At 43.0% G+C, this 20,049-nt stretch overlaps 1 protein-coding gene across 1 annotated transcript in view; it reads right to left on the reverse strand.

The window, feature by feature from the left end:
* The window catches only part of KCNU1 (potassium calcium-activated channel subfamily U member 1), a 137,198-nt gene that overhangs the window by 57,628 nt on the left and 59,521 nt on the right, over positions 1-20,049 (reverse strand). Inside the window, 5 exon segments of the mRNA XM_065398344.1 lie at positions 1,254-1,448; positions 6,163-6,302; positions 12,545-12,661; positions 14,380-14,457; positions 15,429-15,484. Of these exon segments, the coding sequence (XP_065254416.1) occupies positions 1,254-1,448; positions 6,163-6,302; positions 12,545-12,661; positions 14,380-14,457; positions 15,429-15,484 (586 nt within the window).

Genomic DNA, 20,049 nt, shown 5'->3' on the forward strand with positions numbered 1-20,049 from the left:
TCCCTGTGGATTTGTATGAAGGAGACAATAATGACCACTGGAGAGATGACCGTGAACAGCAATCAGGGCCAAAGGAAGCCAGGTATCTTTGGAAGAGAAAGAGACACATCTAGGCCAGGCCCTGGTCAGTAGGCACCAGCATTTTGGTAAGAGAACAAGAGGATAAGTTGATAGAGGGTGATTCAAGTGATATTTCACTCTGAGACTTGCAGGAGGCCAGAGAGTCAATATCATATTAGTCCTGTGGCACCTTATAGACTAACAGACGTATTGGAGCATAAGCTTTCATGGGTGAATACCCACTTTGTCAGGCGCATCTGGGTGCACCCATGAAAGCTTATGCTCCAATACGTCTGTTAGTCTATAAGGTGCCACAGGACTCTTTGTCGCTTTTTACAGATCCAGACTAACACAGCTACCCCTCTGATACTAAATATCATATTAGGACAGCCAATATCCCAGCTATACAAGTGAATCATGGGATATTTTGTATCTCGTCATATTCTTATTAAAGTTCCAAAATATCTTGCTGTAAAAATAAGGGATATTGTTGAGATGGTCACCATTGGCCACTCATGGGCTATCTCAGGGCTGTGTCACACGGGCGTCTGAATTTGAGTCCCACTCTTGATCCTGCATCACTGCTAGCCTGTGCTATTCCTTAGTTAGTGATATTGTTTCATGGAGTGGAAATGGTGCTTGTTGCATTGTGTTGCCGTATAACCCTCAGGCCACCCTGCACTTGTATGCAATGGTACTTGTCAGCACATGACATAATACAAAAGACTGAAGAAGCAGGACGATTTATCCTGTGATACAGGTGTGGCCCAAACTAAGTGCACTTGTATCTTAGTGGTACTGGAGCAGGTCTTCGGCAGGTGTAAATCGGACAATTTACAGCCATCTGAGGATCTGGCCCACTGTTGCCAAGTAGTAATAGAAGTTGGCATCAGACTGCATAGGTGGTGAGGCTGGATAAGGGAGGAGCTATTTACTGACTGCACCTAGTAACCAACTCACTATTCAGTGCGAGGTCATGAAATATTTACCCCATAAAACACTGAGATACAGGACATGTCTTATACACAGGTTAGTCTGTTCACACTGCTGCACTGATAGTGATATGGGACCTGATTGTACTCTCAATACTGGGTTTCCATTGACTTCAGGGGAGTTACTTCTAATTGACACCAGTGTGAGATCAGAACCAAGCCCACAAAGGGCAACACTACCAAGACTGTGCTATAACTCACCTGGGAATCCGTTAACAGTCTCTTGGACAGTGGCACAAGCGCAAGTTTGCACCTAGCTCTGGGGGCCATGTATGCCATGCTGTTGAAACTGCCACTCAGCATATTCTTCTCTGCTAGCTGTTCCTCCAGTTCAGGGCTTGTCCCACCCGTCACCAGAGTCTGGAGCAGAGCCAAGATGTGGTGGTTACGGTAGGTCTGGAAAGGAAGGTCACATCAGACAGGAAAACCTCCAGTTCTTGTCAGGCTGACAAAAGCGATCACCATATCACTTTAAGATGGAAATGACCTTTGGGTACTTCTAGTACAGCAATCCCTGCCAGTGCAGGATTATTCTCCACAGTGTGTGCTCCAGTGTTTTGACTAGACCTGGTCAGAAAATGGGACTTCTCCCCCCCTACCTCACCAGCCCTGCCACCCCCTCCTCCACAAATTAGATGAAAATGAAAAAGAATTCCTGTCCTGAATCAGGACAAAAAGTGAAAAAAATCTCAGCAATCTTAATGAACCAGAAATCTAGGGGAGGGGTGTGTGAAATTGAATTGGATCAACAGAAACATTTCATTTTGATTTTGAGCTTTTTATTTTCTTAAATGCTTTTTGCAATAAATTATCTTAAATTTCTAAACAAAAAGTTGTTTGGAGTCAAAAAATGGAACACTTCACTTAGAAAATGTCAAAAAGGGAACATTTTGGCAATTTTGAAACTTTTATTTTTAAATTTTTTTCAAAACAGGAAATTCATTGAAACTAACCCTTTTCTGAGAAAAGTTTTGGTTTTGATGAATTTGTATTTTCCAATGAAAAAAATATTTAGTTGACAAATTCCCATCTATCTCTGATTACAGTCTAAATAAACAAGTCAGACAATGGGTTAAAGGGGAAACAGAGGCAGCAAGTAGTGAAAAGACTTGCCCAAGGTCACACAGAGGTCAGTGATAGTAATGGAAAGAAAGCCCAGGTCTTCTGATTCCAAGCACAGCACCCTAATTATGTGGCTATATTTTTTAAAGTTATGCAGGGCGCTTTAGCTTCATGGGCCCTCTGTTTTGGAAGAAGACTAGTGAAGACAGAACTAACACATAGAGCTTTCAAAATATCACCCCAGAGTGGCAAAATAGAATACTCAATAAGTGTATAGTCCAAACTCTGCAGGACGCAGTGGGCCTGATCCTCTATTGCCCCGCACTTTGTGAATTCATTTATACCAATAATAGTGGGCAAAAAATACTACCAGCTCAGAAAGATAGCTTCTGAAACACACTCTTCACAAGGTAAGCAACTCCACAAGGAGAATCAGGGCCAGCCATTTAACCTAGAGAAGGAGGCTCTCTGGAGAAACTGTAAAGCACATCCTGAAACGGGGGGATGGAGGGGGAGGGGTAAGACAACTGAGCTTTTGCAAACCTGAAAAAAAAGTGTGTGTGGTTCAAATTCAAATGGGGGGGGGGGAGGGTAGCATTTTTCTTATGTTTATCTGAATCGATTCCCTCTGTCCATAATCTCAATGCATCAAATAATTTAATTTCTACTCTTTCTCAAATACTCATTTCCCACATGTAGCAATCTTATGGAATCTGTCACCTGCATTCTCAGGAGGAAAAACTAAACAAGCTGTGGAGAAGGAATGGTGTTACTAAATCCAAGCTAAACTCAAATCTGCTTAAGAACATATGAACACGTTGTTGGGCAAAAGGCTATAATGCTGTTAGAGTAATTATCAGCCTTTTAAAGTAAGGAGCTGTAGTGCAGGGTTATTCTGAAGTGATACTGCTCCAGAGGAATCTGCATTTTACATATTTAACTGAAGAGCGCTGAGCTATTTAACATATCGTTGCTGTCCTTTTTGACATCAAAAGAATTGTATTTCCATACTTGGGTGAATTAATAGGATTTGCATGTCACCCTCATTCTGTACTTTCTTTGCTCAGTTATACTGTAGAAGTTTGAAAGGGGCAAAACAAGTAAAGAGATGTGTAAGAGTATATGCACGCAGGCAAGTTTCAGCGTGCATAAAATGGATCTCCAAGCTCACTGTAAAGGAGCCAAGTTCTTGTGATGAAAGGGGGAGACACTACTGACTTCTCCATCTGTTATTTGGTTACGGCCTGAAGAGTGTGGATGCCCTTGGGATGCCACTGCCTAGGACAGGACAGGCTGTGAACCCTATTCTCACATTATTGAGCAGTTACCCAGTTAGTCCCATCAACTCCACGTTGGGTGCTGAGCATGATGGAAAATCCAGACCAATTGTAGGTGCTGAGCATTTGCAAACCTGGCCCTGCATGAGTTGCCCCTCTCTTTTTAGTGTCTTAACCACAAAACCATCCTTTCTCTCTTCTTGCACTATATAGCTCCTTTCTGCCCAGCTAGCCATCAAGTATCAGGTTAGCGCGAGAGCCATTTCTACTTTGGATTTCCGAGGGGGTTATGCTTCACTTGACGGAATCTACTGTCGTTGCTTTTCCTCCACACTGGCCTCTCTAGCACCATCCTTTCCAGTTACAGGAAAACAACAAGTTGGCTCTCAGGCAGCCTCAAAAACCCAGGAACTTTCAGCAGATCTTCACAATGATGGGAAAGCGGAGATGATATTTAACGGCTGAATGCTTTCCTCTAGTCTTTATTCTCATTTGCTTGCTTTGCTTTTCCCAACCCTCTGCCTGACTAAACAATATCATGTCTCTTTTCCTCCTTCCCTACATTTAATGACCAGCTGAATCTGACCAAAGACATTCTCCTGCTGAAAAATTAGACCTGAGAGTTGATCATTCCTGGACTGACTTGGGATCTGAAGCCTGAGTGAAATTTTATCCTTTAAGACAGGTCATGCTAGATCTCAAGTTACTTTTACACTTGACACCAGCAATCCTTAATTACAGTCAGGCTGACTGACATATCAGTGACTAGCAGCAATATAATACTTTCCCTAACACTGGAGCCTTCTCAGGAAAGCATAACTGGACTTGACACTCTTTTTTTTCGGACTGCTTATCCCTTCAAGAGGTCTGCTGTGTATTTATTCAATTTCTTTAAAACTGCCGCCCAAGCAGTATCTTGTTACACCTGAATCCAAGGCAAGTCACGTGTAACTTGCCTGCAGCACTGAAGGTCGAGGGGGATGGGAGGTGGCAGAGTTAAGAAAGAAGGGCAGCCAGTTCGGGAGACGCAGGCTTATTATGAATTGAGCTGCTGTCTTGCTGACAAAATGTTGGCTTAACTGCCCCACACTTTCCATCATCTGTGTCACTACCATCAGTATCACTCACCTCTGTCAGCAATCTGACATGAGTACGTTATGGGGGCGGGGAACTGACATGTTCTCTCTGCTCTCCTTATATTTTCAATCCCATGTACCATGTTAAACACACTCTTAAAGATACAAATGTTATACAGAGCCATTGCCAACAATTTTTGCAGGTTCAAAACTTTACCTCTTTTGTAAGGATCCTAATCTGATGTGGCTTGCAGACATCTGGACCACATAGGGTCTATGATTGTGGCAACACGTTTAGCATTAGTTGTACACCTAAATCTCTTTGTAGAAAACATACCACTGGCATGATACATAGCCCACTGAAGTCAATAGAATGACTCCCATTGACTTCACTTTGCAATCCAGCCCAATTGAATTTCCATGCTGGTGCCAGACGGACATCCCTGGAAAATGAAGTGTTCTGTTTATCCCCACATCAGTTATAGCAGGGTAGTGGTTGTGCAAATTTCCCCCCACACTTCAGCTCACCAATGCATCTTAAGCCGGACCTGGAGGTACCTTCCCCCACTCCCCCTGTCCCTCCCTCCCATGGATGAGCAAGAAGTTTGAGTCTTCATGGGCCATGCAGTTTTTGGCACTACTATTGTGATTTCCAACAAAGGGTCCAATTGGTGTCAAAGGTAATGATGGTTTGAACGAATACATTTCCCTTCACAGGAAGAACTTGCTTCTGATCTAAATCATGCTAAAAAAAGTGTCAAACTAACCCTAAATATATCTTTTACAGCAAGTAAGGATTCTTTAAAAAAAAAAAAAAAAAAAAAACCTCTAATGTAAACACTATAAAATAACTCTCCAGCTAACTCTTATTTATATAGCATAGAGCAGCGGTTTTCAAACTGTGGGTCGGGACAACCTCTTTTAATGGGGTCGCCAAGGCTGGCATTAGCCTTGCTGGGGCCTGCAGCCGAAGCGAAGCTCGAGCACCACTGCCCGGGCCAGAAGTTGAAGTCCAAGGGCTTCAGCCCTGGGTGGCAGGGATCAGATTACAGGTCCCTGCCTGGGGCTGAAGCCCTTGGGATTGGGATTTGGCCCTCCCCGCCTGGGGCAATGGGGCTCAGGCTTTGGGCCCACCCCCACCCAGGGCAGTGGGGCTTGGGCAAGATCAGGCTTCAGTTCCTCCTCCTGGGGTCATGTAGTAATTTTGTTGTCAGAAGGGGATTGCGGTGCAATGACGTTTGAGAACCCCGGGCGTAGAGAATGAAAGTGCTGATAATGGTGTGCGCTGAATGAGATGTCTCTTGGAACTTATGGTTCTCCGGATTCCCATAACCCTGTGGAACTCAATGCCACAAGATATCATTGAGGCCAACAGCAGGATTCAAAAAAGGAGTAAACATTTCTCTGGATAACAGGAATATCTAGAGCTATAAAATGTAAAGGATTAAAAATATACAAGAGTTTTGGAAGAGCTATAAACCTTCCTGCATTAGGGCATAAGCCAAGCTCTAACTAATCCAATCACTGCCTACTGCAGGGTTTCTTGCACCTTGGTCTGAAGCAGCTGGTATTGGCTGTTTTTGGAGACAGGATGGGAGACTTAGTGGATTTATCCCATATGGCAATTGCTTGTCCCTGTCCTAGCGAGTGGTTGTTTATGAGGCAACCAGTTACAGGAGTCAGTGATGTACTTACAGTGGACAAGAGAGAATCCAAAAAGCTATCTGAGAAGATAGCTCCACTGGAAAAGGTGGTGGTGAGATCCAGCTCCTGTCCTGGGATCTGAGAGGTGCTGCTAATGTGGTGATCAATGAACTGGACATTCGATGTAGCATCTGTAGAATCAATCATTCAATAAATAAATAAATAAATAAAAGAAGGAACACTAAAGATTTTAAAAACACTGTAGTTACCATACAGGATGAGAACAGAACAATGATTCATCTAACCCAGCTCATTATCCTGTCTCCTGCACTAGCCAGAACCTATTGCTTTAGAGGAAGAAGAGAAAAAAAGTGTTTAATGAACCTGACCAGTTGTGCACTGGGGCAAAATCTTATCACACCAAGAACCCAGACCTTAGTGACATGGGGTAAAAGTTTCCAAAGCACCCAAATGACTTAGGAACTAAAGTCTCATTTTCAAAAATGACCTAAGTCTTAGGTTCCTAAGTTCCCAAGTCACTTTTTGAAAATGGGACTTTAGCTACCCAGTCACTTAAATGTTTTGGAAACTTTTACCCATAATGCCTCAGTATCATGTAGTAGTGAGTTCCACTGGTTAATTATACAATCATAAAAAAGAAAAAAATTGCTGTGTGTTTAAATGTGTCTAGTTAATTTTTTGAAACCCCCGCTCCACCAGTTCTTATGTTATTGGACATGGTGGGACGTTAGGCCGTCTGTCAGTCTTGCCCATATTTAAGAGCCAACAGATAGTTCTTGAAGAAATCCTCATAATAAAAAATGGCATTGCTTTAACTTTCTTTTTTATTTTTAATAGACTGTGTAAATCCATCCAGGCAGAAGGCACCTGCTGTGCTGCTGAATGCACTAGGTATATGCTAGTATTCCAGTGATGCCAGTGAGAATGTTGATGAATGACAGCAACACAGCTGGAGTGGGACAGAATGAGCAAAGGAGTGAAGACCAAGAACCCATTTTTTCCATTAAAAATAAAACCTTAACAAGTAACCTTTCTGTGATTACTGATTAACGTATTTTGTGCCCTGCAGAGCTAGGAGGCATTTGAACAGATACTTAAAGCAGATGACTAAAATTGGCCAGTTTCACATTGCTGTTGAAAGACTTCTGATACCTGGTGACTCTGCTGAATGATAACGCCAGTGTATTCTGTACACAGAAATTTAATCAAACCTAGATTTTGGGGGTCAGACCCTCAACTGGTATAAATCAGCGTTGCTCCATTGATGGGCCCTTAAGAATCTGGGTATAAAAACCATGGACATACTAGCATAGATTGAAATAACCTGTTTTGTTTTTTCTTTCCCATTTAGGGGGGTTGTTATTGTTTCTATGTTTTTTGTTTCACTTATTGGCCTCTTGTGCTAGGGGTTTCTAGCTGCCGTAACTTCAGAGGAATGTCCAGTCATCCTGCATTTGAGGGAGTAGCTGAGCAAATCAGAAGTTTGTTGCGTTGGAAATCCAAGCTCTGCCAGCCAGTTCCTGGGGCTGAACGAAAGCCCACGGCACTCAGTGAGACATTCTATTGACTTCAATGGGCTTTCGATCAGCCTGATGGGAGGTGCCTGGTTTGGCTAGTTCCCTTCCTTGAATACTCCTCCTCATGTGCCCATAAATCAGGGAAAAGCAGCAGCCGATCAGAGTATAAGGGCAGTAACACAACTCTCCAGATGTGGGAATGATCTTCCAACAGCTATATCCATGTCTATTTCCTTCGTGGGTACTCAGGATCTATGCTGGCGCTGCAAAGTCCGTGGTTTGGTCTAACATGCCTCATGGCTCAGCAAGTGCCAGGAGAGGGCAAGCTTAGTACTTCACAGGGATATCATCATGATCTCACAGTAATTACAGCAGAGGCCAGCCAAGCTTGGCAATGCTGAATCAATTGAGATATCATATTGCTGATGAGAACCCTGAGGAAACGGCTTGGCTACTTTTAATACAATGGGTCTGAGTTCCTGGAGAGCATTTTTCAATGTAGAAATTGGGTCTGCTGATGCCTTCTTATGCCTGTGTGGGAGCTGGGAGTCTGTAATGGGCTTCATTTGGCAGGTGGCGACTGAAGAGCACCTAGGAATGTACTATTTACCAGTTATATTGTGGCAGCTCCTAGAGGCCATCACAGTCAGGACTCCATTGTGCTAAGTGTTGTACGGACATAGAGCAAAGGCCAAGCCTTGCCCAAAAGAGATGGCAATCTAAAAGACAGAGGATGAAATCCTATCCCCATGGAGATTAATGTCAAAACTCCCATTGACTTCAGTTGGCCCAAGATTTCACCCAAAGATACCAAGGGTCTAAGATATTAAGGGATACTAAGATGCTTCTTTTGGCAGGTTTTGAGCGGTGTGTGACCGGTATCCAGAAGATGCCTTTGGTAGATGGCAACATTGGTAATGGATGTCCTATTGCTGACATTGGTATGTCGTACTCAGCAGTGACCAGAGGTTAGCCACAGACCTGATCCAAAAAAGCACTTATGCATATGGCTAACTTTAAGCACACAAGTAATTCCTCCATTGGCTTGGAACTAGTCATGTGCTTAAAGGTAGGCACAGGCATAAGTGCGTCACTGGACTGAGGGCTATATGACGGACTTTTTGCAAGACAGCTGTTTTTGTGCTTTCAGGTCTTAAACTCTTGAGGGCATTTGCCTTCCTACCTTACCCCTGAGTCTGCAGATTCCCAATCTGTTCTAGGCCACAGTGGGGGCAGAGAAGCATGTGCTAAGGGACTGGCCCCAATTCGTTACTGTGTCAAAGATCTAACATGACTACAGTGCAAAGCCATGTCAACTGATTGCAGGTGTTTTCCCCTCCACTGCCACATGGAATCCTGGAGGGAATCGTGCAGTTGGTCCATTGCCTGTCTCAAGCCATCAGCTGGACAGCATATTCTCTCCTCAGTGGGGCTGGATCATAGCAGCCTGCTCAATACATTCTGAGATGCTGGGAGGCCAGAGACATAAAAACACAAACCACAGCACAAGTGAATATCAAAGCATGACTATGGGAAATTCAAGTGTCAGAGTGGTCCATAGGTCTGAGATGCTGGTAGGACAGGTGTTATTATTTGATTATTATTTCTATTGCAATATTGGCTAGAAATCCCAGTCATGGATAGTACCCCATGGTGCTAGGTGCTGTACAAAAAGATGGTCAATGCCCCGAAGAGCTTACAATCTAAGTGAAGCATCATGCCCTAAACCTAAGCTTTGTAATCGCTTCCAAACTAGCAGTACCAAGACATGGGACAGAACACTGATCAAATCAGGCTGGAACCCTCAGAGCTCAACCTTCTTTCATGATTTCTGCTGCTTCCTGGCACCTATGGGAAGTTAAGCTGTGATAAGGCAGCATCAGGACCATAGATAAGATGTTTTGAGGATGTAAATAAGGATAGTCTTGTGGCTAAGACACTGGATTGGGACTCAGGAGAGATGGGGTCAATTTCTGGTTCTGCCCCAGACTCCCTATATGACCTTAAGCAAGTCATGAGATCTCTCTATACCTCAGATCTCCTTCTGTACAAAAGAACGGCCATACTGGGCTAGACCAATGGTCCAGCTAGTCCAGTATCCTGTCTTCCAACAGTATCTAATGCCAGATGCTTCAAAGGAAATGAACAGAACTGGGAAATTGTCAAGAGATCCATCCCGTCATCCAGTCCCAGCATCTGGCAGTCAGAGGCTTAGGGACATCCAGATCATGGGGTTGCATCTCTGACCATCTTGGCTCATAGCCATTGATGGAACTATCCTCCAGGAACTTAACTCATACTTTTTTGAACGCAGTTATACTTTTGGCCTTCACAACATCCCCTGGCAATGAATTCCAAAGGTTGACTCTGCATTGTACTTAGAATCATAGAATATCAGGGTTGGAAGGGACCTCAAGAGGTCATCTAGTCCAACCCCCCTGCTCAAAGCAGGACCAATCCCCAGCTAAACTATCCCAGCCTGGGCTTTGTCAAGCCTGACCTTAAAAACCTCTAAGGAAGGAGATTACACCACCTCCCTAAGTAACCCATTCCAGTGCTTCACCACCCTCCTAGTGAAAAAGTTTTTCCTAATATCCAACCTAATCCTCCCCCACTGCAACTTGAGACCATTACTCCTTGTTCTGTCATCTGGTACCACTGAGAACAGTCTAGATCCATCCTCTTTGGAACCCCCCTTCAGGTAGTTGAAAGCAGCTATCAAATCCCCCCTCATTCTTCTCTTCTGCAGACTAAATAATCCCAGTTCTCTCAGCCTCTCCTCAAAAATCATGTGCTCCAGCCCCCTAATCATTTTTGTTGCCCTCCGCTGGACTCTTTCCAATTTTTCCACATCCCAAAACTGAACACAGTACTCCAGATGAGGCTTCACCAATGCTGAATAGAGGGGAATTATCACATCCCTCGATCTACTGGCAATGCTCCTGCTTATACAGCCCAAAATGCCATTAGCCTTCTTGGCAACACGGGCACACTGTTGATTCATATCCAGCTTCTCATCCACTGTAACCCCTAGGTCCTTTTCTGCAGAACTGCTGCCTAGCCACTTATCCCCTACTCTGTAGCAGTGCATGGGATTCTTCTGTCCTAAGTGCAGGACTCTGCACTTGTCCTTGTTGAACCTCATCAGATTTCTTTTGGCCCAATCCTCTAATTTGTCTAGGTCTTTCTGTATCCTATCCCTACCTTCCAGCATATCTACCACTCCTCCCAGTTTAGTGTCATCTGCAAACTTGCTGAGGGTGCAATCCACATCTCCTCCAGATCATTAATGAAGATAGTGAACAAAACTGGCCCCAGGACCGACCCTTGTGGCACTCCACTTGATACCAGCTACCAACTAGACATGGCGCCATTGATCACTACCTGTTGAGCCCGATGATCTAGCCAGCTTTCTATCCAGCTTATAGTCCATTCATCCAGCCCATATCTCTTTAACTTGCTGACAAGAATACTGTGGGAGACCGTATCAAAAGCTCTGCTAAAGTCAAGGAATAACACGTCCACTGCTTTCCCCTCATCCACAGAGCCTGTTATCTCATCCTTTTGCTGGTTTTAAACCTGCTGCCTATTAATTTCATTGGTGACCCTTGGTTTGTGTGTTATTTGAAGGGTTAAATAGCACTTCCTTATGCACTTCCTTATTCACTTTCTCCACACCAGTCATGATTTTATAGACCTCTATCATATCTCCCCTTAGTTGTCTCTTTTCCAAGCTGAACAGTCCCAGTCTTTTTAATCTCTCCTCATATGGAAGCTGTTCCATCCCCTTAATCATTTTTGTTGCCTTTCTCTGTACCTTTTCCAATTCTAATATATCTTTTCTAAGATGGGGTGACCAGAACTGCATGCAGTATTCCAGGTGTGAGGTACCATGGATTGATATAGTGGCATTATGATATTTACTATCTTATTATCTATCTCTTTCCTAATGGCTCCCAACATTCTGTTAGCTTTTTTGACTGCTGCTGCACATTGAGTGGATGTTTTCAGAGAACTATCCAGAATGACTCCAGGATCTTTTTCTTGAGTGGTAATGGCTAATTTAGATTCCATCATTTTGTATGCATAGTTGGGATTATGTTTTCCAATACGCATTACTTTGCATTTATCAACACTGAATTCCATCTGCCATTTTGTTGCCCAGTCACCCAGTTCTGTGAGATCCCTTTAACTCTTCGCAGTCAGCTTTGGATTGAGTAATTTGTATCATCTGCAAACTTTGCCACCTTACTATTTACCCCTTTTTCCAAATAATTTATGAGTATGTTGAACAGCACTGGTCACACAGATCCCAAGGGATACCACTATTTACACCTCTCCATTCTGAAAACTGACCATTTATTCCTGCCCTTTGTTTCCTGTCTTTCAACCAGTTACTGATCCATGACAGAACCTTCCCTCTTATCCCTTGACTCCTTACTTTGCTTAACAGGCTTTGGTGAGGGACTTTGTGATAGGCTTTCTGAAAGTCCAAGTACCCTATATCCACTGGATCACCCTTGTCCACATGTTTATTGACCCCTTCAAAGAATTCTAATAGATTGGTGAGGCATGATTTCCCTTTATAAAAGCCATGTTGACTCTTCTCCAACAAATTGTGTTCATCCATGTGTCTGATGATTCCGTTCTTTACTATAGTTTCAACCAATTTGCCTGGAACTGAAGTTAGGGTTATTGGCCTGTAATTGCCAGGATCACCTCTGGAGTCTTTTTTAAAAGTAGTGTCACATTAGCGATCCTCCAGGTCATCTGGTACAGAAGCTGATTTAAGTGATAGGTTACATACCACAGTTAGCAGTTCTACAATTTCGTATTTTCAGAACTCTTAAGTGAATGCCATCTGGCCCTGATGACTGATTATTGTTTAAATTTACCAATTTGTTCCAAAACCTCCTCTATTGACACCTCAATCTGGGACAGTTTCTCAGATTTGTCACCTAAAAGAAATGGCTCAGGTGAGGGAATCTCCCTCACATCCTCTGCAGTGAAGACTTTTGCAAAGAATTCATTTACTCATTTATTCATTCATTTACCTCTGTAAGATGAGGTAGCCATACATCCCTACATCTTGGGGTGTTGCGAGGGTAAATTAATTAATGGATGTGAGCTGATAATATACTATAGGGATGGAGACCTATATGGGTAGAATGTACAGTCACTGGACCTTGGGCAGCTTTGGGGAGGATCGGGTTTCTGTGGAGAGCTACGTTTTTCTCTCTCTCCAACTGGTGCAGTTTCAATTAGCTCAGCCAAATAGAATCTCCTAATAGAAATTTTGTTATTTTTCTAATGTGTCTCCGGATTCTTCATTAACAGTTACTCCAAGTGTAATGACTACCAGGTCACAAGCAGCACCACCACAGCCATCCTTGGAGCTTTTCCGTACTTTTACTTCCTGCCCCAGCTGGAACTGGGAAGCACAGGGGAGCATGGAAATAGGAGAAACAATAAATAAAAAATAAATAAATAAAACAAAACAACATTATTGTCAAACCTCAGACAAACAAGTAAACCTCCTATTCAAACCATCTCAGCCATTCCTACCGCCACCTCAGGGGATCCAGCTTTGAAAGGGTTACCATAAGCGGTGCTGCGATGATCCTGAGAGATGGTTACAGATGGACAAGAAGGAAGGGTAGGTCATTGGTTCTGGCTCAATTATGAATGGAGGGTGGTTCTGGAATTGACAGAACTGTCACTGAGTTGTTCAGTGCACCTGGCACTTTTAAGGATCGTGCCAAACAAAACAGTGGCTGAGGGAGTCAGGGCCCAGTCAGAACGCCTAGCGACACACTATGCTAATTTGATGAGTACTGCCTTGTGTCAGCACTCTAAATGGAACTAAACATCCGCATCCCTGGAGACTAGCAGCCCAGCCATACCACTCTGGTGTCACACTGCCTGCTATGTTACTAGTAATCAGTTAATCATTGCACATGTTTCTAATTAATGGATTTAGTATGTAATCACCAGGGGATGAAGATGAAACTGCCAAGAGTAGCATGAAAAAGCATTGTGGGTTGTCTCTGTTATAAATGAAATCCAGAGTGGCTGAACAATATGGGATGTGAAGGACAGACGTATTCACTGGGTCTGATACTAAAATGCGCTGAGCTCTCGAGTTGTCTCCAGACTAATATGGACCCCATCACAGCAGTGTCTGAATCCTTCACAGTCATTCTGAATAATCTTCACAGAACATCCCTGTGAGGCAGGCGGTACTTAGATTGCATGCATGCTCTTTGGTACAGGGATTGTCTTTCTGAACAGTGGGCTGAGGCCTCTAGGTGACAGTGTAGTACAAATGAGATGAAAGAGGGAAGTGTTACTAGCCCTAATTTTACAGATGGGGAACTGAGGCACAGAGAGATTAAGGGACTTGCTCAGGTCCCAGAGGGAGTCTGCAGCAGAACCAGTAACTGAACCCACATCTCCTGAGGTCTAGGTCAGTTGCATAGCCACCAGGGTATCCTTTCTCTCGTCAATAGACTCACTACACACTGGGGATTTTGTAATACTCTGTTATAGGTTTTTTCCCCCTGACTTCTTCAAAGCTACCAAATTAACATTTAAGTCAACCCTTGTAATGCTCCTTGGACATGCAGTGCTTGTTGTTTCCTGTCTGTGAATTTTAAAGGGGGCCTGGGGTAAATAAATAATGCAGTACGCATATCGCTTCTGTGAAATTTGTTCCCAAAGAATAACTTACTCAGCTCTGTGATGACGGGGATCCTTTTATAACTTGGCTCGGATTCATTCTCCGGTGTTCTCACTCTGCCAACTGCCTCTGCAGAAACAGTCAACAACAACACGGGGAGAGACGAGAGAGGTAAAGGCAGGAAGACAATGGTTCAGAGACTGACACGTGCAGAAAGGCACTTACCTAGGCCTAAAAAATGTCATTGTCATGTAAAAATCCCAAAGCACTTCCTATAAATAGAAAATTTCTTGCCTTGGTTTGCTTTTCCATGCTGCATTTTATTCACTCAGAGTTTCAAAGGATTAAAAAAGAAAAGCTCTCCTGGGAGCCGCTTATTGACATCATAACTAAAATATAATTACCCTCTGAGGAGCAGCGGGGCTGGTAATAGTGTTGTTAGGCACAAAGCCCCTAGTGAGCCAATTTGCACTCCGAGGGTTTTTTTTTCCCCTTGCAGGAGGCTGTAAAGAAATGGGATAGGACATGTGCAGCAAAAGTGAAAAAAGGGAAAGCAAAATGGCCCGTGTTTTGGAACTCAAGACATAAGCCAGTGGTTTAAGCAAGACATGTGAAGGCCTCCTGGAAAACATTAGTTCTGATTCTCCTATTTTACACTATCCGGATGCCTTCAAGGAGTTAGTTCTGATTTACATCGGTGGAAGTGAGAGGAAAACCAGGCCCATTTTATTTAAGAACAGTTTTCAGATACTGTGCTAGATTGTCTGCTTTCCCCATCTCTTGTTTGGATAGGATCTGATTCTGCCTCCCTTACTTATGTTCTATCAATCAACATCTAAGTGCTTATATTAGTGCCCATCACTGTAATATCTGAGTAGGTGACTATTAATTGGACTACTCATTGAGTAAGGCATTATTCCAAGTAAAGATGGCAGAATCCAAACTGTACTAGGGACTCTGACTAAAAGCAGGGTCTCGTCTCAGTCAGAGACAGGATATTGGATAGTGAATCGTCTCTCTTACAAATCCTATATAAAGTGGCTGAACAAACAGGGATAACAGAAGTATTATCTGGGGTCTGGAAGTAAAATGCATTGAACCTTCTCTCTGGCTAGACACTGATATGGTCCTAGATGGGCCACTGGTCTAATCTATCCTGACAATTCCTAAATTCAGGTGACAGAACTGCCCCAAAACATTTGAAATGTGGGGCAGAGAAGCAGCACAAAAAGCACCTCCTGGGCATGCACTGGCATTTCTGAACATCTGCTGGTGACATCAGCTAAATGCCTGAAAATGAATTATTGCCTTTATTCTATTTTTCCACATAGTGTGGTAGCTGATTTGAATGTATGTCAGATCATTGCCTGGATACATTTTCCTTATGTCAATATTTTTGCTACCAAACAGTACACAGCACTGTACCTGAAATCTTACAAACTGGCAGGGTGCTATTACAAAAGATTACTTAATTGTAGATTACTACTGTACATTTGAATTTCAATAGCATATTAAGTTGTCAGACTTAATTACTGTTATATATTTAGATTATGCCACAGATTATTTAGTTCAGTACCTAGGTTTGCCAACCTGTTCACTTTGTGACATGACAGGGTGATAATTACAGCATTACTGGAAAACCTAAAAGTTTCCATGGGAAAGACTAGGAGTCCTTGGCATTCAAGCTGACCCTAATAAATGGTCATTCCTGAGGGTGTAAATAATGTTGACCTCCATGGGGGTCTGGCTCACTAAGAGCTCTTCAGTTGTATACTCCTGGGGACAGGTAATGTGTGGAAGAGATGTGGTGGGCTCAGATGGAGCTCTCTGAAATGTTTATGATGAAATCCAAAGCCACAAGACACATGACTGGTTCAGGCTTTGTTACAAACTCCAGACTTGGATCATATAGCTGCAATGTTGACGTAAGAGGCAATGTTCACTTAACTTTTGAGGAACCTAGGACTTCTGCCTCAAAACCATGACAAATGTCCAATTTTTCAAGGTTGTGGATTTGAAATGGGGTGGTTTTATTTACAGCTGCAAAGTTTAACATGATGGAGAATCAGGATCAGTAAGGTGACTGGATGTCCAGCCAAGTAATTGAATAGTCCATCAGCAACTGATAAATATTGCACAGAAAAGTCCAGCTTTTAACTGTCTTTTTTTAAACCAAGTTTGCTGCTTCATAACATACATAAATAGGTATTTTAAATCGGTCCCTTCTGTACTTGCTAGCTCCTCAGATTATGATGATGTTAAAGAAAGATCTTCATAATCTATGCTCTCTCCTCCTATTTCCCAGACCAATAGTTACTGTCAGCCAATGCTTTTCTACTCTTGGTCCCCAAGATCAATCTGGGTCATACCAGGGACAGGTCTTCATCAGTCATTGGTTCTCTGGTATGAACCCCACATCCCCTAAAAAAGGGATCCTGCATTCATGGGTGTGCTGCAATCCCACTTATTTCAGATGGACTAATTTGGACTAGTTATTGGTTCCCCTGCACTTGCTTTAGTTCTGCTTCTCTATTTATCTTCTACATGTCTCCTCCCTGACCCCAATTCTGTGAACGGTTAGGCTCTGTCTACACTGTGTTTTTGTTGTTTTTTTTAAAATTTTGTCTTGCAACTGTCAAGCTATGCCAGTGAAACCCCCAGTCTAGATGTGCTGCACTGGTAGAAAATGGAGCTTGTACAAGCTAGTGCAATTTATCCCAGTGAGTTACCATGGTGGGTTGCAACAGTAGAAGCCCTGATTTGCTTCTACTGGGGAACAGGTCTACATTACTATTTTCATCTCAAGCTTCCAAAATATAACTGTAGGTGTCTATCCTGTGCTGTGGGCACCTACTCCACACATTAAAAATCACTGAATAAGAAAATGGCTGCCTATAAATACATCCACTCCTTCCTCCAAAGCCTTAAAAAAAAAAAAAAGGAAATGTATTAGGGGTTTGTAGCAGTGCAACTATAGTGTTGTATATAGACTGGTGCAAATTTCCCTAATCTAGGCCAAGCACCTCTTTAACTTTAAGAACATAGTGGTCCCAAGAAAGTCAATGGGACTATTTGCATCTTAAACGTAAACATGCGTCTAAGTGTTTGCAAGATCAGGGATCTTTTGATATAGAGCCCCTGAATAAATCGTTTTGCCAGCCTCACATCAGCTGAGTTTGGCAAACTGTTTGGACATCCTCTATCTCTAGAGACTATTTTCTCTCCCCCGCTCCCTTCAAGTTCTTTTACTTAGCATAAATCAAGTAAACAAGCTCATCTCTTTTCCCCCCTCACCCCCACCAAAATGGAGACAAAGAATAGAAAACCCCCTTCCTCATTTATATTTGGATCACCAGCTGACCTCATCAGGTTCCTTAGTTGCTAGCATTATTCAGCTGTTTCACCTGGAAGTATTCCCCTCAATTAATGCCACCTGAGTTAATCTCAGCAGCAGGGAGCTACCTGCTAGAATTTTATTGCAGAAGATTTTTTAAGACCTTCAGCACCACACACAGTGGCCCTGCTGTAACAATGCTTGTAGAGAAAGGAAAGATCAACCCTAGTTTGCATTTGAGGCCAGATTTTCAAAGGTATTTAGATATCTAAATATGCAAATAGGCACCTACTGGGAATTTCAAAAGTGGCTAAGCAAGTTAGCTACCTAGGGTAGGATCCATGAAGGGACTTAGGCATTGCAATGCTGAATGTTATAACACCTAACTTTTAAGTGCCTAGAAAGTCACAGGAACAACACTGTGATCCATAACGCCAGGTTAGGCATCTAGATTCCCTACTAACAATACACGGGGAAAGAGAGGTGCCTCAGAATGTGATCCACAAAAGCCAACATGTGAGGCAGGCAGCTGCCTAAGCTAGCAGATGGGGGGGGGGGAAGAGGTGCTAAGCCCTGCTCCTCCCATGGACCAATCAGAGAGAAAGAGGGAATGACCCTATAGTATTGTGGTTAGGGATCCACCTGGAAGGTGGGAGAGGACCCGTCTCCCTACTACAATCACTTGTTATTTATCCACAGTGGAACAGCTTCAGCAGGAGACACTGAAGGAGCCCCACATCAGAATATCCCACAGCTCAGTGGTTAGACCCAGCTCCTGAGAGGTGGGACACCCGCTATTCAAATCCTTTCTCCCTGCTGACAGATGGGGGAATTAAACCTGGGTCTCCCACATACTTTAAAAGTTATAAAGTGGGTACCACTACCTCCTCCTCTGGCTGGCTTTTGAATGGGACCCAATCCAGTAGATGTGCTAAGAGGCAGCCTACTGGATTGTGCCCTGCACATGACTTAGGCAGCTGGATGCCTATCTTCCCCCAGTTCCGGAGTCACTCTGAGGTTTTGGTGGGAGATAGGTGGCAGAGCACCGACAGTGGAGCAGCAGTGAGTGAATGCCAGGGTCTAAAGCTTAGGCACTTAGGGAATTTTTACAGAGGAAAGCTAGGCACTGAGTGAATTTAGGTGCCTACAAAGTTAGGTGGCAGCCAAGCAGGAGATTTGGTGCCACACCTGGGGATTTAGATACCTAACACGTAGGTACCTTAGTTACTTCATGGATTGAACCCTGACTTCCATTGAAATCAATGGGAGCTGGACACCTAACCTACTTAGCAGGTTTTTAAAGTCCTAGTAGGCACCTATCTGGGCCTGAGACCCTTGAAAATGTGGGCCCTTAAACTCTTCAGACAGCCTAAGGGCAGCTTTTGAGTACAGGACTGTCTGATCCAGCAAGGCTGGGAATTTTCATTTTTATATGTGAGGTTATTAAAAAGAAATAGTCATTCAAAAAAGTAACATCTTTTTACTGTGTCTCCTGCCTTTAACCACCGATGCCTTTACTGACCACTATTTTGGTTTTAGAGGTGGACTACTACAAAATAATTAAGAGGAAAAAGTGAATCAAGTGGTTATAGCAGTGGGAGCTGGGACAACTGGGTTCTACTCCAACCTCTCTCCACCTTAGTTCATAACCTGCTGGCTAACCATATAACCTCTCTGTGACTTGATTTACCCATTTGAAAATGGGGTGTAATAATAATTTACTTCTTCCTAGAGGGTGAATGTCTATAAGACGGTTTTGAGATCTTCATATGAAAAGCCCTATAGTAGTGTAAAATATGGCCTCAATCTTTTGTTGGATCAGCAGGGACTTCCTATAGGTGGACCCAGCTGCAGGATCTAGACCTATAATTAAAAATAATTACAGCAGCAAAGAAGAAAGTGGGCTGGCTATTTTAACAACACATCTAATGAACCTAGAAAGAGGAAAGAGCTAATTTATACTCAGAAGGTGAATCACTAAACAGATTTAATGGCTGGCTCGGGAAAAAGGGTTTTTATTTATTGATGATAATGTCCTTTAAGTGAATACTACTTTTCTGTCCCCAGAAAACAGTGTAAATCTGAGAAATGGCCTTAACTGAGTAGCCAAGGATTTATGAAATTGGGATTGTAGTCACTTTAGGGATCCAGAACTCACTAAAAAGTGAGTTAGGAGAGAGGCACCTTATAAATACCTGAGTGAAAAACCTAGAATAGATAGAAAGGGATCATGTTGGGGAACTCAGTCTTTTGTCAGAAGATATCAAAGCTGTTTGAGTCAGTGGTGACAGAATCTCTTTCCTTTTATTCAAATTATTCTTTTAGAAAGAACTGATCACAGTAATGAGTAATAAAAACAAGAATAATTTGCATTTCCACATTGCCCC

This window comes from Emys orbicularis, chromosome 2, assembly GCF_028017835.1.
Source record: "Emys orbicularis isolate rEmyOrb1 chromosome 2, rEmyOrb1.hap1, whole genome shotgun sequence".
NCBI classification, from domain to species: Eukaryota; Metazoa; Chordata; order Testudines; family Emydidae; genus Emys; species Emys orbicularis.